Source organism: Etheostoma cragini, chromosome 20, assembly GCF_013103735.1.
Source record: "Etheostoma cragini isolate CJK2018 chromosome 20, CSU_Ecrag_1.0, whole genome shotgun sequence".
Classification (NCBI taxonomy): domain Eukaryota; kingdom Metazoa; phylum Chordata; class Actinopteri; order Perciformes; family Percidae; genus Etheostoma; species Etheostoma cragini.
The window spans coordinates 20,409,583-20,436,800 of NC_048426.1; the positions used below are offsets into that span (position 1 = coordinate 20,409,583).

The window sequence follows — 27,218 nt, forward strand, 5'->3', positions numbered from 1 at the left end:
CCCCCGGGAGAATTTGCCTGACTATTAGATGAATTTTCTTATCTGTGATAAGTGGAATGCCATCATCATAACAAAAACTGGCCTCAATCAAAAAAGGGGCACCACTGTACACTGTCATCAATGAGGAATTGAGAGAGATCACATTGCAGACAAAATGTCTCTGATTGGATTGCAATACTGGCAGCAATGTTGCAGAAGTATGTATCTCCTCTGAACATTATTCATAAAAGACAGCAGTAAACATGTCATTCTTTATTAATGACAAAGGCAGTCCTTTGGCCAATCAGTAAAAATCACCAAAGTGTTTTTTTTTTTTTTACTTTAGTCTGGTTCCAGATCAGATCTTTGGAGAAACAACTGAGCAAATCAGAACTTTACAGGCTGCACTAAGTCCGGTTTGAGACCGGCAGTAGCCCTGCATGCAAAAACGCAGTTCTCTCATTTATTTGAATGGAACCAGTCTGCCAACACAGCAGAGGTGCCAAAGCATGGGGCTCAGGCAAAACAAGACAGCCAGCAAAAAAAGTTGAACCAGACTGAACTATTGTTTTAATGCACCGTCATCCGAATCAGAATCAGAAATACTATATTGATGTCCAAAGGGAAATTCTGTGTTGCAGTAACTGCATGAATATCAATTTATGCAACTGCAACTCAAAATTTCCCTTAGGGGCTCATCAAACAAGGAGCTGCGTCAGCCAATCAAATGCGTTCAAGCACACATTCCTGTTGGGTTACTTTTTTTACGTTAAAAGCATATTTCTGCTGTTTACCTCATGATCGTTGTAACAAGATAACATAAACTAACTGCCGCCATAATAACTTTACCGAGTTGTAAAATCCTCTCTCAGAGTATTATAAACTGCTATACAGGGTTTTGGTGTCTAATAACAACTCAGGGATCTGTTTCTCAAACTGTCTGCCTTACTGTATTTTATTTCTCATTGTTGCCCGAAGCAACATGCCCCCACCAACTCCTTTAAACAATATGTTGGCTAACATGAAAGATGTTGAGTCAAATGCTTTTAGCAACTGTTATCGCAGCTTTTGTGGTGACTGAAAAAAACAAAGACGAGTTAGTCACTGCTGATGAGTTGGGGCAAAACAACCCTGCCATTCAAACAGGAAATGAAAAGGCAATTCAATCTGATTATCAGACTATGATTTAGCCTCAATTTGACATGATTTACAAAACAACTTTCTTAACAGTAACGGCCAAACAAATACTTAATAAACATCTAGTGTTTGTTGCTTTTTTATTCTAGTGTTGTCTGCTCCACTGATTTTCAAAGTAAAGCATTTCAAATTAGTGGAATAGAAGCACATTACATTGATCATTTGTTTTGCATGGTATTACATGTCTTCGTGATATTTTATACCTCTACAAAATTCAATGTTAACCTCAAAGATATCGTAGGCTAAAACAACAACAATAAGTAGACTTCTCAGTCTGCACTGCTGTCCTCTCTTCACATGTATCCTCCTTATCCAGTGACAGTTGTCCTCCTTGGGCTGGCCATTAGAAAGATGGATCAAGGCTGGCACACCATGATTGGATCTGAATGCTAAGTACAAAGCTTATGAGGCACCCGAGTCCAATTAATTACTAAAGCCTGTTTTGTGGGGCATGGCTTGTTATCAGTCTCATATCTGTCTTAGTGACTGATGTTCCCAGTCCAAAACCTAAAGCAAAAAAATATAGCTAACTGACTGCCACAGGCCAGTGTTTATCAACAAGTACAAAATGAAGCACGGACTTGCATCTCTACTCTGCAGCTAATTAGCAAGCATTTAATGCCCAAAATTCCTTTGCTGCTTTGAGTGTTCAGGAAGCAACATCTGCTGTCAGTTACTTATAAGAGCCAATCACATTGCTTAAATCAACATCCCTTTTGTCTTTGATTTCGTGCCAGTTTTAATCTGCTCTACAGAACTTGAGTTTTTATAGTCTGAGCGGAAGTGGAACACCTTGACATCAAAATGTGTTGTATGTTTAAAGAAGCTAATGCTTGTACATCCTGCTACACTTTTGCAGATAAGACGTAAATATGATGGTTTGTTGCACTGTGACAGCATATTGTGTAAAGTTGTTTTATTGTGTCACACTGTCACACACACACACACACACACACACACACACACACACACACACACACACACACACACACTCACAGTGAATGTCCAGAGAAAAATGAGCTTGAGATTAGCAACGCGTTTCTTTCCCATTAGGAGAGGAAATCACAAAAAAAGGGAAGCAAGCTCATCTAGGTTAACTTTTTCACTTTCCCATCCCCTGAAAGCAAATGATGAGTCAGCTGTGAGAGGCGGATGCCACAGAGTAGAGCAGTGGTGAGAAATGAAAAGCTGCCAGAATAGCCGGGAATCAATGGAGAGGATGGGAATAGAACACGAAGAAAGAAAAATGAAGGTAAAAAAAAACAGGAGGACAAAGTGGGACAACAGACTGAGATCAGAGGTTGAGGTGGGAGGGGCAACAATGTGAACTGACAGACAGTCAACAGCCGCCTTTTAATGGTGAATATGGGAAACAAATAGCGAAACAATAAGAAACAAAATGTGCTGGTGGAGTAAAGGGAATGATGAAGGGCAGAGCGAGAGGAGACAAGAGACATTTGGTGGGGCTAATCATTGAGCGTGTCGGGGGAAGAAGAGAGCCTTGTTGGAGTGACAGGTCTGCTGAGCCAAAACCCTCATCAGGCTTGCCGTCCTGCCCTGCAGACGTCAAAGCATCAGCTCAAGAAGGGTAGAAGTGAGACGCTCAGTGAATGTTAACCGTTAGTGGGTGTCTTTGCAATGGTCAATGTATAACTGCAAGTTTAACTTCTTTCCCTCGGTTTAATATCTATGATAATCACAAGGACAAAAGAGGTGTGATCTCACAGCCCCTTTTTTCTCTGAGTCTGCAGGCTTTGTTGTAACCATACTGAGTATTACCTATGTAAGCATTAAAATAGGCCCTTTTGTTGCTGCTCTTGCAAATGGATCCTGCAAACTCCCCTTCTGTATTTGAAATACCTTTTGTATAGTATTAAATATTAAATGTTTCCTTAAATGCCATATTTCCTGCTCAGTATAAAGAATTTTCTGAGTAGACTGAGTTGTCTTTCTTTGCTTACGGAGTCACGGCTGTGGCTCTAGTTCAATGCATAATCCTGTAGCATTATAAAATCACCTGGCCAAACATTGTTTGATCTATCCTGTCCCTGTTTGACCCTCGAGAGATACACAGAGCACTCTGTGTGAGAGAGAGAGAGAGAGAGAGAGAGAGAGAGAGAGAGAGAGAGAGAGAGAGAGAAAGAGAGAGAAAGAGAGCGAGCAAGAGAGATGTCCGTGAGATGGCTTCGAAGAGTACTTCACCGATTTACGGTTACTTTATTTTGTATCCTGATTATGCAACACCCTGTAATGTATTTTGTTACTCTACCTGTAAACAGACTTTGATGTGTAAAACGGGTGGAGTAACTCTTTAATCTAGGGATGCACCAATACCGATGCCAGTATCGGGCCGATGCCCTGCGCAAGTACTCGTAACATTACTCCCGATACTATCACAACCGATACCACCTCATAGCAATGTGACAATAACTTCTCCGTCAAGCAGGTATAGGAGATGCCCAAATGTAAGCACTTGTTCTTGATCTTAAAAAAAGTAGGATTGGCGCATCCCTACTTTAATCAATAAGTGATTTCTCCCATTTAGTGCAATTGCTCTTTAATTTGGAAAAGACCACAGAATTACAGTCTAACACCGGTGCAAAACAACCTTTTCTCAGACCTTTTAACCCAGAGGTGTCAAACTCAATTTCACTAAGGGCCACATTGGATTGGATTGCATGTTGTGTCTAATGACCTGGATTCATTGATTCTGATGACATAGATTGTGTCTGATGACATTGTGTCTTACATGGGATTCAAGGTTTTTTAAACAAAACTCATCAAAAGATGGAGCAAATACGACCTTTTGCGAGTTGGTGGGCACAATGTCTCATGACACATTAACATTCCATTCATGTTCATTAGGCCTAAGCTATATGCGAGAGTACCTGTGTAATGTCTTGTATCGGAGAAAAAGCTTTGCCCTTTCCTATTGTGTATTAAGGTAGGAAAGGCTAAGACATTTCTCCGTTCTCAGCTGAGGTAGACGCATTAACGTTAACCCTGCAGTGTTTACCATTGCACATTAGCCTAGCAGCTTTCTATTTATAGCTTTATCCCGATAAAACAGCACAGTTGAATTTCAGCCTGCATGCACATTTTGTAGCCTAAAACAGAGCATCTTATACAGGTTATATTAGGGAGAGCAACGAGACTGCAGAGTCGCCCTCTCTGCTCTCTGTCTACCTAACTGGTAGACGGGCTGCACTCAGCATTGTCAGTAGGCTAGTTGGAGCCGGTTACCTCCAGGATCTGTGGTAAGCTAGGCTGGCGGTGGGTGTGCCAGACAGTGTTACGACACGAACGTAACAAGTTTTTTTTTTAAATTTTTTTAATTTGTTTATTAGTCCCCAATGGGGAAATTACTGCACTACACTCTGTGTACACACTTTTTTTTTGTTAGTACTCACACACAGGCCTGAAATACACACACATGCTCAGGACCTATACATGCACTATACATGGAGAGATGTCAGAGTGAGTGGGCAGCCAGCTGAACCAGCGCCCTGAGCGGTCGGGGGGGTACGGTGCCTTGCTCAAGAGCACCTGGCAGTGCCCAGGAGGTGAACTGGCATCTCTCCAGCCACCAATCCACGCTCCCAACTTTTTGGGTCCATACGGGGATTTGAACCAGTGACCCTCCGGTTCCCAACCCAACTCCCTATGGACTGAGCTACTGCCACCCAAAAATTTCCGTGTTCCTTTAAAGTCATTGAACTCTATGGACGCTTTTAAAAATCTGCTTAAAAACCCTTCTGTTCAGACAGCCATATTGGTAGCATGTGTTTTAAACATGAATCTTTTCCCCTTGTATATTTTATCTGGTGTTCGATCTCTGATTTAGTTTTTTCACTGTATTAGATTTTTATTACATTTCATTCCTTTTACTGTAAAGCACTTGTTAAATGGAGTCTGTGGAAGTTGCCGTTGTATAAACTTTGCCTGCTTGCTTGCTATTTTTAAAATTGTCTTCTGAGCATAAAATAAGATAAAAACATTAAAAGCTGGCATAAAAATAGCTAGTTTGTTTTGTGCGTCTTGTGCATTATGTCCTTTGAACAACAAAATATAGACAACTGAGCAAACATTTGTTCTTATGTAGGCTCATGAGATATACTGGCTATGGTTTCTGTTCAGAGCGTCTTTCAGGGCATGAAGTGTGTAGGTGGGATTCTTCTAACCAGTTTGAAATGGTATGTGAACTTCTGCACCCTATAAAATTAATTTGCTTGGCTTTAACAGCGTATGAATGTCATAAAAGCCTTTTATGCCGCGTGGGAGAGAAAACAAGCCATAGATGAATGCAATTACAATCCTATGACTCAAAACTACTATGACTCAAAAGAGATTTACCAGACAGTGTTTGTCTACAATGGAAGTGGCTGATATCTTTAAGTCCAGTCTCTAAGTTCAATGTACCTCCAGCACTTCAAAGCTGAAGAAATGTGTTTAAGAGCAGTTCGATATGAAAGGAACTCTAACTTATGACTATAAATATAGAAATTGAATCTCCGCTTGTCTTTACCCTTTTGAGTGGGGAAGTGAGAGAGTGCGAGGTGGAAAATGTCATGTCTGTGTAAGTTGCTCCATTGACATTCTCAGGAGACAAATTGGAGGACTTTAGGCTTCAAAACTGCCCGTCCCGCTCCATTTAATGCCAAAGAAGACCTCAGCAGCACTCACTCCAATGTGTATGTGGTGCAGACCAGTAGGGGGCACACTTACTTTGCTGCAGCCCATGCATAGTGCCATGCTCAGCACGTGTAGAGTAATTGGGAATCAGTAATGCATGCAAGCATATATATATATATATGAATACTGTGTATATATACAGTATATATATATATATATATATATATATATATGTGTGTGTGTGTGTGTGTGTGTGTGAGTGAGCGAGCAAAGGAGAGACAGAAGAAGACAGAAAATATCGAAAATAGCGTTGGAAGCCATCTATCTGAGAATCACTCACTCTTTCAGTTGAGCTGTGGTTTTCGAGGGCACACTTACAGTAATCTGTGGTGGGGAAGTTCATCAAAGGGCTTCCAATGGACGGGGGTGTAGTCTTAGCGGTTGGTCTAAATGGCAGCCTGGTTGAGCTGATGACCACTGGTGGAAACTCACCGTTGGCTGAAAAAGAAATATAATGCATTTATTGAAAAATTATGTGGTTTACTTCCTTCATGTGCAGCAATGAAATCCTCTTGCTGTTCTACTGAAGAAGTGAGTAGGCACAGTAGCTGCAGACCTCTTACTGGCACAGAAAATGTGGCACCACCAATGGTTATACAGTGGGAGTGGAATGCTTAACATCCAGTGCCTCTCCATTTCTGCCTGTCTCTATCCGTTCCTACAGTAGATGGGTAAGCACATTTGGTGAGAGTGTTTTGTAGCAACCAATCAAGCCTCCAGCCCCACTACTTCCCCAGAAGTGAGATCATAAGCTTGCTGGTACCTTGATTTCTTCCGCACACACATTCTCACCCAGAATTTCTTCTAAACGGCTGGCTGACTGGATATTACAGTTCAAGCTACAGGACCTTAGGCATTTTATTGATCTAACCGTACGATGTAAAGCGCCTGCCGCCGTAGCGTTCAGGGCATGCGCAAACTTTTGCTAGTTTAACAGTGAAAAAAAGGGTCCGTGCGCCAGATGCATGGTTCCAAAGAGTTGTACTTAGTGTCTTAATTAATCATAGGTTTGTTTTGGCCGTTTTGGTCAGTGACTTAAGTCTGTTCGCCGTCATCTGTGCTATTCTTTGTCTGTTGGCCTTCATTTGGGCCGATTTGACATGTTGAATGGCTCCGCTAAGGATTTTTTTTGACCAACTCGGGGGGGGTGGCCGTTAGTCCGACTGCCTTTTCTGCCGAAGGTCGGCCGTTGAATACGTTTAATTGTTGCTTGGGTGAATCACTTAACAGACAAATGATTTTCTTTGATTAGGTCCATGCACTGCTATCAGTGGTTTTAAAGACTGCTCTGAACAGTGTATTGCATAAACATGCTGCAATATGTGATCACGGACTGCAAGGGCCATATCCAAATAATTAATTGCTAAAAATAGTCAATGAAAAAATGGCAGGACATGAAACATTTCCTTCAACTTGTGTGCATAAAAAGCAAAAAAAATGTCATTCCTACTCTGCTCTTCTTATTTTAAGAACCCAGATATGTTCTGCTTAGCTGCAGTAATGTGTCTGTGGCTCTAACTTTGCTTCCAGAGGAAGCCCATGTTTTTAAAGAGCTCTGTCCAGCATCTCATTTCTTTGATGTTATGTTCTGTAGAAAAAGCCCTCCATGGCTCTGTTGCTGGTGAAACCAGAAGTTGTGAGATTATTTCAGTGAAGTCAGATAAGGTTCATTGTGGTTTACGGAGCTGACAATGCTGCCAGCACGCAATACTATGACACCAAACAAGGGCATGGCTTCAGATCTTCACCAGGTGCTATTCTGCCTCTCTGGTTTCTAACTTTTATAACAAAGCTGGATACAGTACACTAGAGTAAACAGGCTGCCCAACATAGTTGGCTTTGAAACAATAGAAATCACTGCATATCCGCCATACTGCCACAATGCGGACCCTTCTTATAGTCATTTTTAAACACTTTCAATGTGCTCAGTGTAGATACCTATGGCATGCAAACAATACATTTTAAATGATACTCCATATGCTTTTAACCTGCGTATTAAGCTGTATTTGTGTTCTGCATGTGGAATGGACTGTTGAGAGGAAGATAACATGGTTTTAAGGCCAATTTGCATTTCATAAGGCAAAAGAAAAAAGAAGGTTTCTTGTTATTGTCCTATGAATTAAACATTGTAGCTGCCTGATATTCTCCATAAGGTTGCTCTGTATGGCAAACATCAGCAAATGATAATTTAAAGGTGTCAAGAGAGTGTTTTCTTTGACTTGTTTCTATCCCAATAGTGCTCCTGGACTAAAAGGCTGCACCTAAGACCCATGAGCTGGTGATGTTTACCAACATTGGAAAAAAGAGTCACATGAGCTAAATATAAAGCAGAAATTCAACTACAAGTTTCTTAATTGTGAGGAGCCAATGAGTTGCCCACATTTTGTCATTTGCCTCTTTGGTGAAAACAAATCATAAATGCTTTCCGCACCATCATTCTGGATGTGTCAGGGGACAGATGCAAGACTTTTAATCTTTATCTCTGCAATAATGTTTACCACAAAAACACCCCCCTCTTCTCCCTCCTGTCTCCCCTGTCACCTCAGGCTGAAGGCTTACCGTTTATGACAATATGCCAAGGGGCTCCCTCAACAGCTGAAAGGTTTGGAAAGCAACTGGTGTGGCATTTGACTGGTTTTATTGGGTCCGCACAAACCTGCTTTGAATTAGAGCAAACACATTGGCAATAATATAATTTGTGACTAAGTTGAAACTACACATATATGGTCCTCTGGGTCCTATATATTTTATTAAAGGCCTGTTTTAACCCTTGTGTGATTTTCAAATTTATGTTACACAGCCAATTTTCCTGGGTCCGGTGGACCCACCACATTATTGGGCTTTGAAATCATTACAGCCATAACAATTTAGGTAAAAATACTTAACAGATGTTTACTTTAACTCAATTAACAATGATATATACATCATATATAGTTCATATTTGCCATTTACCCCTGTGAGATCTCATTTATGATCATATGATTGTTATCTTTTTTGTGAGAAAACAAGAAAAGTCATTCATAAAAAAGGTTAAAAAAATATAAACAAGATTTTCATCAGAACAAGAACAAGTGAAAGTGCTTGAAATGTAACAACTTTGTAACTTTGTGAGAAAAGCAGGTGCAGAAAGAAAACATAGTTTCATAGCACCTACAATAAATTACACTTGGGTCCAGTAGACCCGAACACCTCATATGTAATAGTTATGTGTATTTTTCTTCACAGAAAATGTCCCAAGGCCAATGATTTTGAGTTAGAAGAAATAATAAATAGCATAATTCTTCTTTTAGCAAACATCGAAAACGGGTCCCAAAGACCCAAACAATCCACATTAAAGGGTAAATAAAATTCTTAAACTAGTGGTCACTTTGTCTGAGTAGAGACATTTTGTAATTTTGCCCTTCAAGCCAAACAAAATAAATAAATAATACTCAGCACTGCTTACCTAACATCTGACAGCTAGAAAATCAATAGCTCATTCCCTAGCCCTGTAATCCTCACATAAATATGATCGTCTAAGTCTCCACTGCTTGGAACCTTTGATACAGATAGCGTTTATGTGCAGATTTGATGGATCACATACAGCACACAAGTTGCTGCAATGCGTTTGATTGCTTTTTACACAACCCTGTCTCTCTGGAAGTAAGACCCTTAGATGTGTTACATGCACACAACAATTTCAGTAACTTTTTATACCATCAACAAAGTCGCTAATAAGGCTCACTGCATTGTTATTCTGAGCATGGGGAAACTATGTAACAGACAGAGCTGGAGTACACAGCATTGGTATGCTGCTGCAGCAGGAGAAAAACTCAGCAGGTCCACCATCGAGCAGCGTGAACCAGAGGGCAGGGCAACAGCCGGCGTGGCTGTCACTGTTCATTAGCAGGGTGCTGTAAGCTGCCTGAAGCCCACCAGAGGCCAGCTACGGGGGCCACAAATTGAAAAAATCTTGAGATTGCAATAGCTCTGAGAAATATCCATGCTACAGACATATCATGCTAACAGTCAGTATTAGCCTTTTTCGTACGAAAAAGTGGAATTGAAAAGCTGGCCTGTTATACAGTAACGAAAATGTACTGCACTGTATGTGGCTTTCTCAAATGCAAGAAAACATTCTGTACTTTTCAAATACTGTTTTTTTTTTTTACTTGCATGTACTATAGCCTCTAAACAAAGGCAGCTGATAAACCTGGGAGAGACCACATTTAAATAAACTGCATCAATTAGCTATACTGTACAATGTTTGGCATCACTATGAACACACTGATAACTGCAGACCATCTGTACTTACTGGTCATGGTGAGTCTCCATGTTCCCCAACACCAACAGGTGCAGGTGATAATTACTGACATGAAAACATTTCAGTAATCCATTGTTGTATTACGCAATTTACCACAACAGATAACACAGATGCAACAGCCAACCAACCCATCAGCACATAACTAGAATGGAAAAACTGGCCCTTCCATGGTAAAGTACATGAATACAACTCTTTGTCAATGGCTGTGTAAGGGTAAAACACAGCTTGATGACAGACATAGGAAGCTTTGTTCGAAAACCCTCAATAAAAAAAACGGACATTTGGTACAGCCCTACTCTATAAAGGCAGCTCATGTGGTGGGAAAAGGTACAGGGCAGAGACAAAAGAGTGAACTATGCTGTCTAACACAATAAACTAATTTATTGACGCTGGTGAAGATAAAATTATAAAAATGACAGCCAGGTCCAACACCTGAAGGGCAATGGATGCATCATCAAACACACGTGCTTGCCAAACTATACATTACACCAAAGCGGGATAAAGGCCACGGATGGCCGGTCCTCTGCATAATGTGTTTGCAGTATGTTTTCCCCACTGGAACATATTACAAGGCTATGTCATAATGCTTAGGGATCCATCATGCTAATCACTCACAGTGATCACTCTTGGAAACGACACCTTTTGCTGAGCTTCAGCATCTCCCATCAGCTGGTATAATTGATAGGCAATAAAAAGTGGCTGTGGCAAGTTCGGCTGTAGATAATGGATACCTGGCCTACATTAAGAACTTGCCATCTGGAAAGCAAGCAGAGTGGGGATGGATGATCCTTGGGGGCTGCCATACCAGTGTTGCTCCGGAGGACATAAAACACAAATTGGTGTGCAAATATCTCCTGGAAACTGTCATCTCTTTAAATAAAGAGGCTCTGAACCAATAAGCCAGTGCTGATACAGGGCAATCTGCTCCAGCCTAGACCAACAGCAATTCCATATTCATATTCATCTGGTGAACTCATGTTAACGGACTGCATTTTACAGTGAGGGCAATAGGGGAATACATTCATCAAAAACTTAATCTAAAGTGGGAACAGATTAGGAATAGATTTCTTCATTTCTAAATTTGCATTTGAATCAAAACTGGTATCACTGTGTTTTTATAGCTCTAATTAATCACACTTGAACAGTTTTCAACATTTTACTTCTGTTTAGTCATTGTAGCATGACTTAGATAAAAAAAACGTTGACAGGGTCACGATACATCAAATGGATGTGTCAGAGGGTGACCCCATGGCCCTGCCTGTTGAGTCTAATTCTTGGCCAGGGTGTAGTCAGTTTAATACTGCTTCATTTTAACACTGTTCCCTTTGTCAGAGCTATATTCAGGTACAGAGATACTCAGAGATTACTATTCCTGTCACAGTTCAAACAGAACTGAACATAAATCCAGACAGGCAGAGATGGAGGGAGGCAGCGGACTCCTAACACTTTATTCTCCTGCCATCTTACTCCTGTTTTCTTTATTTGCCTTTTAATCAGAGCAGCTGACGACTAACAGGAAAGAAGGATGAGAGAGACAGACAGTGATGAAGATGACATGCAGCAAAGAGCTGTGGTCGGACTCGAACCTGGGACGCTGCCGGGGACTCAGCTTACATCCCAGAGGTCTACCCATCTTACTCCAGTTTTTTTATACTGATACACCATCTCGATTATAAGACAACATATCTGGAAAAGGGGGATGTGAAGCTTAACCTTTATAAGCCTGCAGTACAACATTAGAACATAAGGCCATATCAATCAATAAGCTATAGCATGGCAGATTTGAACTCTACTGAAATTTCAGGACACATTTTAAAGAGAGTGCGCCAAAGGGATGTAATAATTTTCATAATGTTTTGTCAACGTATCTTGTATTGAAAAAATAAGTGAGTCCTTAATCTATAAATTGTACAAAACCTGTATTGATTATTGATTCAATTGGTTAGCTCACTTTAAATGTTAACTTAAGAGACTCTAAGTCCATAAAAAGAGCTTACACTTTTTAAAGCAATCCAGACTGGTTAATGAATAAGGCAGTCAAAAAATCCCCTTAATTCAACCAAAGTCTGATGATGTAAAAGTGAAAAAAGAAAGACCTTACACTTTTATAGTACTCACATGCCAGGAAGCAGTCCATACTAAAAGAGATGTTGTCAATGGAGAAGGCTGAACCGGGTCCAGGTCCATCTTCTGTGCTGAACTGCAGCCAAAACCTACGGAGGGACAGAGCTATTTTAACTACCACACAAGCTGTGAATGGTTGGATGGCTTCTGAATGAAAGGATGGGGAAAAAGAATTTATAGCTTTAAGAAAAATGTCATTGGGCTTTGGCTCTGGAGGGTATGCATTGTGTGCCTTATGACAGCTCAATCTTTATTGTTTAGAACTGGTGGCTTTTTCAGCAGAGACAGAAAAACTGTGATTTCTTTATGAATTAAACACATTTTCATCAAATACATTTATGCACAAAACATAGGCAGGCATGGCATGACCTACACTAGTGTTGTGAATCTTCATTGGTCTCACCTATTGATTACGATAATCCTGTCGACAATTCGATTATATAGTGAAACATGTTGCAACTGCAGTATCAGTGAAAATATTCAAAATTATATATATATTTTTTTTAATTGTTTGTAGGAGATTTGTCTTGCACGATTCCTACAAAGACAGGCTACAGTCTACAATTACAACCTGAAGGACATCAACACCTGTAAATACATCTTATCACATATGACGGCACGTCATGTCATCCTTTTTTCAATTTGCAGAGACCGGTAAAGCTTATAGTGTAACGTTATCATGTTACCTTTTTCCACAGTTAGTGAATATAACTTAGGTTATAAGAGCTTGTCTCACATAGCCAGACATTACTCATAAAATAAAATTACTCAATGCCCGTGCTCATGAGGACCTCTGTACCCAACTGACAGACGCACTTTTTTGGCTAAGAATTACGGTAGGAACCGCTAAAACACCACAACCTCGCTGTCCTCTCCACCCGCCAGAGAGACACACTTCCTCGGCTTAGAATTGTGGCAGGAACCGTTTAAAAAAAAAAAAAAAAAAGGTGTCCTCGCCATTCTCCACAAACGACTGAACACACTTCATTGGCTTAGAATTGCGGCAACAATTGCTACACACCCTGCAAACTCACAGTCCGCTCTTCCCAATTTACAGCTATGCCCGCTAATTAGGGTACATGTTGTAAACAGCCGTGGCCCACTTGCCTGGTACTCCGGTAACGTTAGCAGTTAGTCGGGTTAGCATGGCGTGTTAGCCAAGACCAGTTTGGATCACTCACCTGGCTGTTTCTCAATTGTTTTTGCTTGTAATCAATTCTGGTACTCAATATCAATCAATGTGAGTACACAAATGTTGAAATGACATACAATGCCCATCCCTAGTAGCTGTGATAAATTAGCCTGGAGCTAATGCTTAGCTACCTGTTCATAAGCAAATTAGCCTACTTGGTGTCCTTCTGGACTCCAGGCTGTCTCCGTCTTTCAAACCAATCTTCACCCAGAGTTTGTTACATCTCTGGTGGGGCAACTGTTAGAAACATGCCGTTTTTTTTTAGGTCGGGTAGAATCTATCTCTGTGATCCCGTTCATTTGTTTGCTGCTTTCATGGCTGTACTAACATTACAACTGTAGCGCGCAGGGTTTACATTTTTACGGGTATTCCTGACAACCCGGCCTGGTTGTCAAACTGGGCAGTTGATTTCAGATAACGGGATATGATTTTCAAAAACACAAACAGAAATTTCATCACAAAACGGTTATTTCACTAGGAGAAAATTATGGCATTAGCATTGTTGTCAGAAAAGATAGTATTTCAACATAGGATGTTTCCTTAATATCTAATGCCGCATTGGTGTAATTTGGGGATTTATTACAGTTAATATGTTACATATTGGACCTATCTATTATATGTTAATTAAAGCCAATGGCATCCTACTTTTCCATTCTTGCTGTCAAACCCCAAAACACTCCCATTCAGAGTTTACATATAGTGTCTGTTATTTCCTGACTTTTGTCTGCACTTCGGGCTGTATTTCTGATTCTATTTAATCTCCACAAAGGTCACTGTGCAAAGATTGGCAGGTTCACCTGGTGGTTATGGGCATGACATTCTAATTAGAAGCACCGCTGACTACATAACCCAGAATTCAGAAATGAATCGCTCTCAGGGAGATGGATAATCCCCCCCCAAGTGGAATAAAAAAAAAAAAAAAGAGAGGGGCGTAATTTATAAAACTGCACACATGGAAGGCCCATGGTATAAGCGTGGGATTCATTAATTCTACAGAGTTGAGAGGTAATGCTTTCCATAAAATGTAAATGTAAAAGTTAAAAATCTGAGAGGGGACGTAAAGGACGAAAAGCTTCTTGGTTCTGTTTCTTAAGACTTTCTTGTGGGAGCTCTTAAGTATTTGTGTGAGTGTGTTGGAGGTCTGTTGGGATGCTAGTAAGGTGATTTGTCTGCTCTTAAACACAGAGTGCCAGTTTAATGCCTCCAGACAGTCCAAACATACAGCTTGATATAATCAAACTGCCAGTTATGTGTTGAAACAGGTGAGTGATTGCCGTACCAGTCTGCCAGCCCGTAAAGAGGAAGTATGACAAGCTTCCAGCCCCTTTCAGATTTTGGATCACTCGCTGAATGCCACAGTCTGCGCTGCTCCTCAGGGCCTGTACTGTTCTCTGCTATCCACAGAGACAGCGCCCCCCACTGTAAGCCTCCAGAACACAGCCAGAATCGCACCTGTTGGGGTGAGATTTCAAAGCAACAACACAGTTGAATAAAAATTGCAGTCAAGGTGACCATAAAGCAAAAAGAGTATTGATTTATATATACACACACACATACACAAACAAACATATAATAATACCACTGCAACTTTAAATTGAAGAAACCCGCCCAGTGTGGTATCAGTCAAGGAAGGGATGCACTTAAAATTGCATTTAGTTCAAACAGCAACATCCATCTCTTTAGTTTTAATTATTCTAAGATTAGTAGAATTCAACCAGGGTTATTTTGTTATCTACACCGCTTCCGCATGCTTCAGCACAAATCAATCTCATTTAGCTGTTTCCAGGAGGGAGATGTCGGGTATAAACCTGCTTTACATTAAACAACACACAGGACGTAGCAGGAATTAAATAGGAAAGGGTAGTCTGATTCTAAAGCTTGCTAACAAGCATGGGATGCAACCCTGTCCATCTACAGCATTTTCGCGGAGCCAAGAACATAATTCTTGCTTCATCATTTAAGTGGAACAGATGCTGGCTTAAGCTTGGTGAAATGTACACGTAGCACTGAGACGACACTGCCCAGACAACTGAATTCAATGCTTTCATGTTCAGTGCTTGCATTGTGCTTGTGGGCAGCAGGTTGTGGTCCTTATCATCAACCGTGAGACCACATGGTGGCCGTTTAAACATCAAGATTACAGGCACTGCACAGTGCACACTGGGCACCACATGAAAGTGAACATGGTCTGTAGCTAATACCCAAAACTAATATCCTCAACATAGTCTGAGAGCGGAAAGGCTAGATTGAACAGCAGCGCTTCAGTGTAGAGAGAAGGATTTAGAGTGTTAATCTGAAATCATGGCTAAACTTTGGCTGTGTGCCATGATGCTGGGAAGCAAGGTCTGCAATGGTGCAGCACTGCCTCTCTAATTATCTTGTTTTCTGACCTCTCAACCTTTCCATCACAGTCCCACCATCATCCCTCACTTCTTTGTCAACTTCTCACACCAAGCACCCTGTGCAAATTACACAGGAATAAGGCCAAAGGTTGATGTGCTGAGCAATATTAAAATAACTAAGATAACTCTAAATGCTAGATGCAAAAGCATCAATCTTGACTTTGAGTAAACAGGCCCCTGGAGACCTGCTCTGTGGGCTTCACGGTTTAAATAATGCATGACTTCTAATATTTTCACAACTCGGTCTGCAGATACAATGCGTGACTGACGAGGTCAACCTCTCGGTCTGTAAGGATCGCTCAGGAAATGCAGAGGGCAAAATGTTAACCTGCTCTCTTGGCACATTACCATTTGATGTTTGAGCTGTTTCTGATAGCAATTAATACATCACATTACTCAATAGTATTTCTTGGGCAAAAACTGTTAAATAATACTGTTGAATACGCAACTAAATTAAGTTCTATGCAAATTGTATTTTTTTTTCTTCAATTATTCTTTTATTATCACATAACCCTATATGTCAAAACATAGCACACAGTACATTTCAAATACAATAATGATCTTACTGATTTTAAAATTAGCTGTTGTATGGGACAATAACAAATTAAACTATGACTGGCTATGTAGATTTCCTTGTAACCAGTGGCGCACGTACAAAAATCTGTCCTAACACGTTGCCGAGGATGGTCGCTGTTAGGGATGAGGTTTAGCAAACAGTCAACTGGGCATACATAAAAACAGGTATTCACAGTCTGGTGTGTAGAAAATATTAGAAAAAATTATCTTGACATTTCTTTTCTCCCCCACTTGTTTCACAGATAAATATTTTTTTAAGGAACATAATTTTTTTAATTAATTATTAATAATTATCACAGCAAAACCTTTTATTTTACCTGTTGTAAGTCATAAATAATAGAGGGAAAACAAAATGGCTCAGATCAACATAGTTTTTGTTTTCGCACTTGTCTCTTAGGGTTTCTGTAAGAAACACAAGTGTAAGGGATTAAATATTATTTAATACTGTTATTTAATACATACTGTTTGTTCGTCTGCTCAAACGTAAGCTGTAAACGTTAGTATGCCCATCTAACTAACTTGATGTTAGTGTTATTTCAAAAAGGTATTAACATGTCATCAATGTCATCAGCACACATTATAATTATTTGGGGTTATTAAGTTATTATAATTAAGTTTAGAAAACATTCACTGTGTGGAAGCCAAGGTGCTAATAATCAGAGTGGCAAATCTGCCAGGTTATCACTGAAAACTGCATATGTGCCGTGTGAGAACAGACAGCTTGACAGACATAGCAACAGTTACTAAGAAGAGTGGGGCTGAGATCTCATCATGTGTTTGTATGCGCATTACAGATAATGAAGATTACATCTACTCTGTGGAGAAAACTCTCTATACTTAGCTCACCGTGCATGGTGAGTTTCTTAGAGGAGGAGGGAAGAGAGGGCTCCTCAGTGTTGCTGAACCACGCTGGGCTTTGGACTGGCCTCCTTCCACACTGAATGTAGCACCTTTAACACACAAACGCAAGGGAAAAACTGGGTCAGAAATTGAACATATTACACACATACTGTATATTTAGAATATAAAACTGAATACAAAGTTTAACAATCCATGTGGATGTTTTCAAACGAGATTGTAGCCATAGTGAGCTGTTCCCTGATCTAACTAAATGTTTGATTTGTGAGAAAAGAATGCTATATGAAATCACCAAATATGGTATACAATTACAATGCTCAATTTATAGTTTCCTCACACAACCTCTTAGACTTCTGTTAATAGCTGAGAACAAAAACAAACCTCAGCAAACCAAGACACTAAATTCTCATGGAGAGACACACTCGAGTCACAGCACTGATGAAGAGCTGCAGATGTAGGACTAACACTTCATGCTGTAGCTTTTACACCCAGTGGAATTCTGTTTGTAGCAGTGCACTGAGCTCTGACAAGACAACAAGTCTGTGTCTGAAACATCAGAGATTTTGGTTATCTTTACACATTCACAAACTGTTAAGACTCACATATTCATGGATTGCCCACAAGTCCATTTTAATGCGGCATTAACATTACTGTACCCACAGTTAGGAGACAATGCAAATGTCATTGTTTGATGAGAACAGTGTTCATGAGACGTGTATGAGCCACCTGATGATGGGCAGCTCTGTCTAGTAGCCTTTGCTGGCGACTGGAGTCTTCTCCAGGAGAGACCGGGGCCCATTATTGACTGCCAACTGCACTCGCCCTCTTCAAAAGAGCAGTAGCTGCCATTGAGAAAGTGGCCTGGAGAGAGACAGGGGAGAGAATATATCAGGGGAGATAATGGTGGGGGGGGGGCATATAATGAGAGGATAGGCCCAGCAGGTAGGTGAGAGAATGGAGTGAACTGACAGCCAAACTGGAGGAGAAAAAGGACAGTAGTGGGGACTGGAGATCATAGAGTTGAGTGACAGAGGAGAGAGGCATGGGGTGGGGGGGTCTAATAGGACTCAATGTGTTGGTGAAAATTAAGACTGAGGTGTGTGTGTGTGTGTGTGTGCACGTGTGTGTGTCTGTGGGGGGCGCGCTCAGCTCTCAAAGAGGCTCTAGAAACAGAAGCAGAAAATGGAAAAGGCCTGAAGTGTCCAGAGGGGGTGATAGGACAGAAAAGAGATAGAAGGAAGAGGTTTTGAGGGGAAATGAGAAAGCTGAGGTGGTGACATGATGTATTCTGGGGGTGGCAATCAACTTGACAATCACTTCACGGAAGAGAATGAGCCTCGGAAGCATTTCCGGCACTGACCGTGACTACAATTTACAAAGTTAGTCTGTGCAGCTGCAATGCAGTGAAAATGGGTCATTGGATTGTGTAGTAAATAAAACTTGTGCTTGTGTGACCAAAAAAAGACATAAAGTAGGGCTGTCCGTGTGTGGTCTGTCTCCTCTTTTCCACAATTGTGGTTTACTGAAAAAGTGCACACTCCTTGATTTACAAACAAGGGCTCTCCTTTTCTGTTTGGTTGAGTAACTGACAGAGAAAAATCACACAGCGTAGTAGAGCAAATATTGAAACACTCACCCAGGCACATTCTTTGATAAAGTTTTTTTAACTTTCAGGAGTATTTACTGGTCTATCATCACTCACAGATAACACAGGTGTAAATATACAGTGTATATACACGATATATTCATCAGTTTACATTTCTGATTATCACTGAACACTTCTGCAGTACTGCAATGACAACACTGGAAATATTTGCCATTTTAATAAATCAAATGGTGTGGAATGGATCATTTAAGAGTCCTACTCAGTTATTACAGTGCTGAAGTTCAAAAGAGAGTACATGGGTTCTCTAGCAGGGCTGCACGATTATGGCCAAAATGATAATCCTGATTATTTTGATCAATATTGAGATCACGAGTAATTATCACGATTATTAGTTGTTTTTAACCAAAACAAATTTTATTGTCACATAGGCTTTTCAATAACTTCTTCTGTGTTTCTCGGCGTGGCCACCACGATGGAGTTACCAGCGGAAGCACTGGTACAAATAATGGTTTGCCTCTCATATATTAACAATATACAGCCGGGTTAATAACAATTAAAACTGTGGACAAACGTCAGAAGTGTGGACCGGTGGTCGCTGTGTCTCTCCATGTTGCCGGGGAGTTGTGTGTAAGTTAATGGGGGCGGGGCTTTGCGGAGAGTAAGAGGAGAGAGAGTAGAGGAGAGATACTAACACAGGCACGGTTCTACAGAAGAAATGGGTCATGTAACGCAACATTTAACCATATCAATATAGACAACATTGTTTCGTTTGTCAGAGGCAGGAAATGCGAGGATGTTAGGTGCACTGTTGCGACCTAGAGAAAAATGTTATTCACACCCTAGAGCCCTGTACCCTAACTAACATTGGTCACTGCTGTTGTCTGAAAAACAACACATACGGGGACAATTTTTTACATTTACTGGTAAACTGGTAAACCTTGTGACCAACGTATGACTGCTTTCTGTTGTGGAATTTTCCTCACCTTATGTTATCTTCTGTGACTGTCTACATCTAGAAACTAAGTTGCACGGTGTAGAGAACAACTCTGACTGGCTCATGATCAGACAGCAGTTTATGGAGCGGTAGATGGGCTTTGCAAAAAAAAAAAAAAGACCCAGAGTATTCTATAAATTGACGCATTTAAAATATCGCTTGACCGTGGGAAGCCAAAATCGTGATTGTGATTAAAATTTGATTAATTGTGGAGCCCTATTCTCTAGATCATATTCTTATGGATTAAATTAAGGAATACCTTGGAAATCTAGATATGTATAATGCAACATTTTGAATTTAGGTGTTGCTGAATGTTTTAATATTCATATCAGTTAAAAGAGAAAACACTGTGGCGAGTCTAAGTTTCATCACAGTTTTCTGTTTCTTTTATCCCAAGCTACTGTCTGTGAGCGCCCATTACCTGTAAGGATCTCTACAGTAAGTACCCTGATAACAGTGTGCTTTTTGGTAAATGGCATCATCCAGATAATGGAACTGAAACTGGCCCAAGTAGAGATCATAAAGCAGGTATTTCTCAGGAAGAAAAAAGAAAATGCTTCCTTTATCAATGAGAGTAGTGTTTAAAGGTTCTGTTTATCATACAAAAGGCTTTTAACAGGTTGGTTTCAAATACCAAATAACATGAAACTAACACTATTTCATTTTTATTTTAATACAAAGAAAAACAACACAAATGAAGCTATGTTTTTCCTGTGATGTGTTGCTTCTCTGGACTTGTTGCGTATAAGTAAATGTCATGCTCTTCTGTATCTTGTGATATTATGAGTCATTCTTCTTGTTGCAAAACAAGTTAGTATCAGTTAGATGTCCTTAAAGCATAGCACAGAGATTCAAAGTCATATGAGAGCTGATATGAATACTGAAGTCTGTGATGTCACTTGATGACCCATTGGCATGTGTCACTTAGTGCCTATTGCTACCCGAGCTATCATTCATAACGGTATGCTGTCGCGTCTTGTTCTGCCGCCTTCAAATGGATTCAACCTGTAACACTTTATTTAATGAGGTGTGAATAAGGCCGACATAACTCTGTCATTTCTATTTTATGAAAACTGACATGAACATTACTGAGTGTCATTCAGTCCATGATATCACTTCAATGGAATATCAACACTCTTCAGCTTGACAAGTAGACACAGCCTATATAAACATGTCACGGCAGACTCCACTACATAAAGTGTGATAACGCTGGCATACGCTCATATGCCGAGTCATGAACAATTTTGGTCACCATGTTAAAAGGGTTAGAGTTCATAAAGACAGACAACAAAGTATTATTATACTGTCAAATGTGTGTTGTAGCACTGAAATGATTATGGACAGACTGTTGCTGACAGATTGTTGGTCTGTCTTGAGGAAAATACCCAGGTTCACAGGAAGTGATGTGGTGTATGGAAGGACAGGGTGGATAGCGTGAGCAGTAATAGCTACAAAGAAAGACAGTATGGCACTGGTCTCAGTGTGTAGGGTTTGGTGGTGCTCTAAGAAAAACAAAAGACAACTGCGGATTGCTACATTAAATTTCTGCATGCAAGTTTGATGAAAGCAGCATTTCTCTGTAGTTGCAGGCAAACTGTAAAGTGCAGAATTTAGACCGACTAAGATTAACCAAGAGGCTGCGAATATTGAAGACTGGAGGATGAGTTGATGCATAATGATGCTGTGGTAGGATGGTAAAGGAGATCCACAATGACTTGGTGTTCCTTATATGTCAGGAATCTCTGTGATTTTCCTCTTACCTCTCTCTCCTTTTTTTCCTGTTAGTGAGCCTTGGCACATCTTATGAAGAATTTAAATAGATCAAATCAGATGAAGATAATTTGTGGACAGATCACAGGGAATAGTGCTTCAGAAAGGGATCTGATTTGGGTGGCAGGTGGTAATTGTGACAAGTGATAGAGATAAAAATGGAACAAATACAGAGCCTAAGGTTCAATAGTTGACTGTGGATGGCAGCGAGTGAAAAACAACAGACATGTGAGTATGCGGGTGGACTGATGAATGAACTATGGATTGTCAGTCCTTGTCTTTAATCAAAAAGGATAAAGGAATTTACTAATTTAGGAATGGACTGAGAGAATCAAAACAAATGATCTATTTATGATCAAATTTCCAATTCTGGCCTCCACAATTAAAAGGCACACACAGACACACACACACACACACACACACACACACACACACACACACAAGGATGCACCTGTCTGAGACTTTCACCCTCTCGTTAAACTTTTATCTCTCAGCTCCCATAGTTAGCAAAAATATAAACAGGGTGCAGCCATCATTTTATTAAACACCATATAGGAGGCTGACTTGCACAGTGGGAAGGAGTAAAGTTTAAAATGGGTGAAAAACTCTACTACTCTACTGCTACAAAACTACAAGATTAAAAAAATGCATTACGGGAACAGTTTTGAACAGTGTATCTATTAAACGTGAAGACAATGTAAAAATGCATGCCGTTAGGACTGAAAAAAGACCCCCGCCACACAGACACATGCGTGCGCGCAAGGGCCTGAGGGACTTCACTTGTGAATAAGATGTCAGCACACTTGGCTAGTGTTCCTCCTAGGCCTGAAAAAAAGCGGAACCAATGTGCAAAGAAATAGAAATAACAACCATGGAATATGTCAAGGGGGAGAAATGCTAGCCAAGCATAGCTATGCTGTCTTTTTTCTGCCTTTACCCCTTGCATCTCTGTCTGGAAAACTCGTGCAGACGATCAGTTGTTGCTCTGTTGGGCAGGATGTAACGGCTTCATTAAAGACGACTTACTACGCCTGACCAACTTTTGATGCAGAAATAAAGGCAGTTTAAGGCAGTTAAGGACAGCGAGCTTTCTTCTTCCACGTTCTTATCAACAGCTGTGCTCCTGTATCACAGTGTACTTACGACATAGGTCGCCTTCGTCATCACCGAGTGGACAGTCTCTACTGAAGTCACACAGTTTGTTCAGTGGGATCCCAGGTCCCTGGTGACAGTGGTACTGGCCTTCCAGTGTGACGTTAGGGCCGGCTGAGGACGCTGGACAAAGGGGGGGTGAGACATTTGTCATAATTAATGTCTCCTCACAGATTAATTGTTACAGTAGCCTTTTAGAAAATGTGCTTGTTGGGGCATTGAACAGCAGAAAAATCTGTGTTTAGCTCCTACATGTTTTCCCTGAGCTACTGATTTTTGTTTTGTGTCCTACATATACAGTAAGCTGTATATGTAGGACACAAAACAAAAATCAGTAGCTCAGGGAAAACATTACTTACAAACAATAGAAAATATACAGTTGCAAAATAAAAATATACAGCTGCTACATAAAAGTACATCAGTCAGTGACAATGGCTGACCCCTGACTGTAAAACCTGTATGACATCCACAGGCACCTTGTTCCATCGTAAATAACTTGGCCCATAAGCATCTGGGTTTGAATACAGTACATATCCATCAGACAAAGAACACAAGCAGCATAAACAGTGACCTGAATACTGTAGCAGGTAGCACAGAGGTAGGGCACGCGGGCACCCACACGCACACGCACACCCACACCCACACGCGCACGCACACACACACACACACACACACACACACACACACACACACACACACACAGAAATTGATCTCACCGATATCAACAACTCAACTGTAACCCGGGACATTTGCATATCTATGCAAATCGGAGAGGTGATATCTCCAGGTTGTGATCAGTAGCTGATCACAGTAAAAAGAACAAAATGTCAAAGAGGAAAAAACTGTCTGCTGATGGGGATCTCATTTTTCTCCCTCTCTCATGAGGAAAAAAGGAGAAGTGTTTCTTATCATGAGTGACGGCCCCCGCTTACTGTAGATGCCCTTGATCTGTATTATGTAGATTTGCTCTCCATTCAAACGGACTTGGGAGTCGGAAATCTGACAAGGCTGGAAACCATGACGGGACAGACAGAGCAAATGCTGTTAGCTGAGCTCACAAGATAGGCGGTAATAGCACACTAATTATAACACAAAGATGGTAATAAATGTACCCTTTGTTCTCTGTTTGCATTACTTTCTGTGTGACATGATGATACACCTTCAGTACCACATTTTACAGGCTCAGAGTTACGTTAGGGTGACACGCTTACAGATGTGGTGGGACAAGACAAATTACAGAATAAATCAACAAAAAAACATTTAAGATGTTATTATGTCTCATAAGGAAATAAACAAAACAAACAATGTAAATGCCAAGCCTCATTAATCAGCAATATTACGACTATACCTTGGTGTTGCTTGCTTTTAGCTTGCCAGGCTCTCAAGACAACAACTCACTAATTACGGCTGACGTCAACTAATATACCATTACGGATAAATTCAAGCAGATAATGGCTCATATTGCTTATGTTGCTGCCTGCTTTAGCAGGTTTGCTGCAGGTGCAATTTAAGATCAGCCTGTTAGCGATCATTTTCATGTGGCCAAATCTGTGGGTGTAATAGAATTTAAAATGGGTTAGGTAGAATTTGTAACTTCAAACTAAAGCAAAAGTAAATTGCAATATAAAAAGTTTAATCACACAAATAAAGCACTCTGTTTTAGTAATGACTAGTTCTGGCCACTGTTGTGTGGTAGTTGCATGTCTAGTTATAATGCAATAGAGGGTAATGATTCACAGTACACTTCACTCCTTCCTGTCACTTCGGTTAAGAAACCTAAAGCCCCCAGTGGGAAACTGGCACAGTCTACTCAATGGATTAGAAGGAGGGGGTGGCATATTTTATTGGACACAAAGATATTAGTTAGGGGCCTCCCACAGTTCACTATTGTGGCAGGGCCTTAATGGCTGCAGAGAGACACATTAACATGTCAGTGAATAATCCATTTCAAATTCTTTAAAAACATTTTAGCCAGATTCAATGACTTTTGATAATGAATACCCGTTTTCATCAATGCTGTGCTTGCACACTATGAATTGTATTTTTACAAACTAAAGACTGCGAATGATCCATATGATCGCATGTTTAATCAAAGTCTCACACATGTGACATACCAAAGACCACAAAGGACCATTTGTATTCAAATAAGGTGAGGCTTGTTTGTTTATGACCAAGCGGGTGGGTATAGATGTGGTCTTGCTTTCGGTTTTGGATTCATGCTCCGCACATGCATTATGCATCTGTGCTCAGTGGCTTCCTCTCTGTATAATGATGACACCGCAAGCAGAACGATTTATCAAGAAAGAAAAAAAAGTTAGGAAGAGTAGGCTGAAACCTTTGGGCAAGGTATGTAAATTCATCGATTTATCTTAGTTTGATGACAGTGGAGAAAAAAGTATCAAATTCACGATGTCGCTGAACTTTAAGCTCCTCGAGCACTGAGACATGGCCGCTGCACTCCTGGCCTAACGCAGTTCTTAAATCACACTTGTCAGATTGTGAAAACAAGTGGGTCAGTGGGGGATGAATTGCCTGTGGGAGTAAGTGAGTTTTGTTATCCGTGTGCTCAGGGGGTTGGTTCGGCTTTGTGAGGGGAATGATGTATGAGTGGCAAGGCGCTGGAGAGGTGACTGGAGAGAGCACAGCAGCTGCTAAATAAATGTAACAAAGAAGATAGGCAAAACATGGGAATCTAGGTACCTCGATACAGCTAAATGGCTAACAACTAGTGTCTCCGGGCATGGCTATCTACAGTACACAACTGAAAACTCTCAAAGCTTAGAATAGTTTTCCTTAAAGACATGTTGGCTAGAAAACAGTTCTTTCGTAGGTATAAGACACTCACTAATATAATGTAAACAGCTTTGCAGGAGGTTCTGCGGAGCTCATTTAGATCAAGTAACAAGCTATTATATCTGATATACTGCTGACAATTTAAAAAGGAATATTGTTTCAAGTGTAAATGACAAATGTACAAAGGTGTGAGAAAACTAAACAAATCCGCCAGACAAGACACTAAAAGAAACCTTTCCTGCAGCAGCAATGCAAACATATTCAGAGCTCACTGAAGACGCTGCATTTCAGACCCAAGGAAATAAATGCTGTAAAAAAAAAAAAAAAAGGAGCTTTCACAAATTGACACATGGCAACTCAGATGCTGTTGATTTTTTGCTCTTTTTATATCTGATCAACAGCATCTCATTTCAGCTTTCTTCACAACAAATCCGAAAAGTTTTATTCCTAAATATTGTCAGCTACATCGCTGTCAGAGTTGCAGGTCAGAACTGGCATTGATCTTCTGTTGAGACAATGAGCTGCTGTTCACTGTATGGCGAAGCCTTGCCACTTTTGTCTAAATGTCAGGAAGGAGTTAAGAGTCAGAAGAGAATCAGTCACCATCTACAATGTTTAGGTTACCAGATTTGATTGACAACTTTCAGTGGGTAATTGCTTAACAATCTACAAGTTTGTAGATAAGAGTTAATTAGAGAATGTAAATGCTATCAATGTAAGCAGACTGGGCTTCTTGCGGAAGGGGTGCATAAAGAGACGGGGACAAAAACAGTGCGTCTCAGGCAAAGGGTTTATACAGGTCTAAGGTCTTTTCAGATGGGGAACGATTGACACACCTTGTAATTAATTTTTAATGAGAGGCGGGCTGGTAGGTAGGGAGGCCCGGGCATTCTGACAGGCAGCGTGACAAGCAGGCGCAAACATTGCGTTTGTTTCTGCTAAAAAAGTTGAATTGTCTTGAACTTTTCCCTAAGCAAACAACACACAGTGCGAATCAATGAATGAGAAACTGATTTTTACAGCATGAGAGGTTCCCTAAAATATTCAACTTTTTTTCTAAACAGTTATTAGGACATAGACATAGGCTGTTGTACAGAAAATCCCTTTCATCAAATTACCAGCCAAGTCGCCCTAGCTTTTCAACTTTCATTAATTCCATCTTTAGGATGAAACTCAGGGAATGCTATCCTTAAAAAAATGTAGCCTGAAAATAGATGAGATGCCCAACGTTTTGCATTGTCTTGAGAATGTACAAAAAATACAAAATCTGACAACCTGATGAAATCCATGAACAAAATTATTACGGAGGGCAATTGGTTGCTAACAACTCAAGGAAAAGAGGGAAGATGCATATAGTTTATTTTACTTCTTATCAAAACAACACCTACCATTTTTGCATAACAGCGTCATGCACATAAAGATTCCACTGACAGATGTCTCACTGGGCGGGATATCATGAGATCATGCAAAGCAGTCTGTCTGGCCATTTGAATAAAAGTTTTGCTATGGTTTGGTGGACATTGATTGTAGATTTGAATTTTACAGACATACCCTTGTTTAAATTGAGCTGCAAAAACACA

General features: G+C 40.4%; 1 protein-coding gene and 1 long non-coding RNA gene across 2 annotated transcripts in view; one reads left to right on the plus strand and one right to left on the minus strand.

The window, feature by feature from the left end:
* The window catches only part of alk (ALK receptor tyrosine kinase), a 305,956-nt gene that overhangs the window by 39,426 nt on the left and 239,312 nt on the right, over positions 1–27,218 (minus strand). The window contains exons 6-11 of the mRNA XM_034857394.1: positions 22,837–22,968; positions 18,050–18,184; positions 17,312–17,415; positions 14,767–14,939; positions 12,290–12,384; positions 6,187–6,306 (exon numbers count right to left, since the gene is read on the minus strand). Coding sequence (XP_034713285.1) covers positions 6,187–6,306; positions 12,290–12,384; positions 14,767–14,939; positions 17,312–17,415; positions 18,050–18,184; positions 22,837–22,968 — 759 coding nt within the window. The remainder of the gene's footprint in view (positions 1–6,186; positions 6,307–12,289; positions 12,385–14,766; positions 14,940–17,311; positions 17,416–18,049; positions 18,185–22,836; positions 22,969–27,218) is intronic.
* Positions 8,683–15,180, plus strand: LOC117935347. Its single transcript, XR_004654739.1, has 3 exons — positions 8,683–8,852; positions 14,787–14,791; positions 15,171–15,180. It is a non-coding gene; the product is annotated as an uncharacterized LOC117935347 (long non-coding RNA).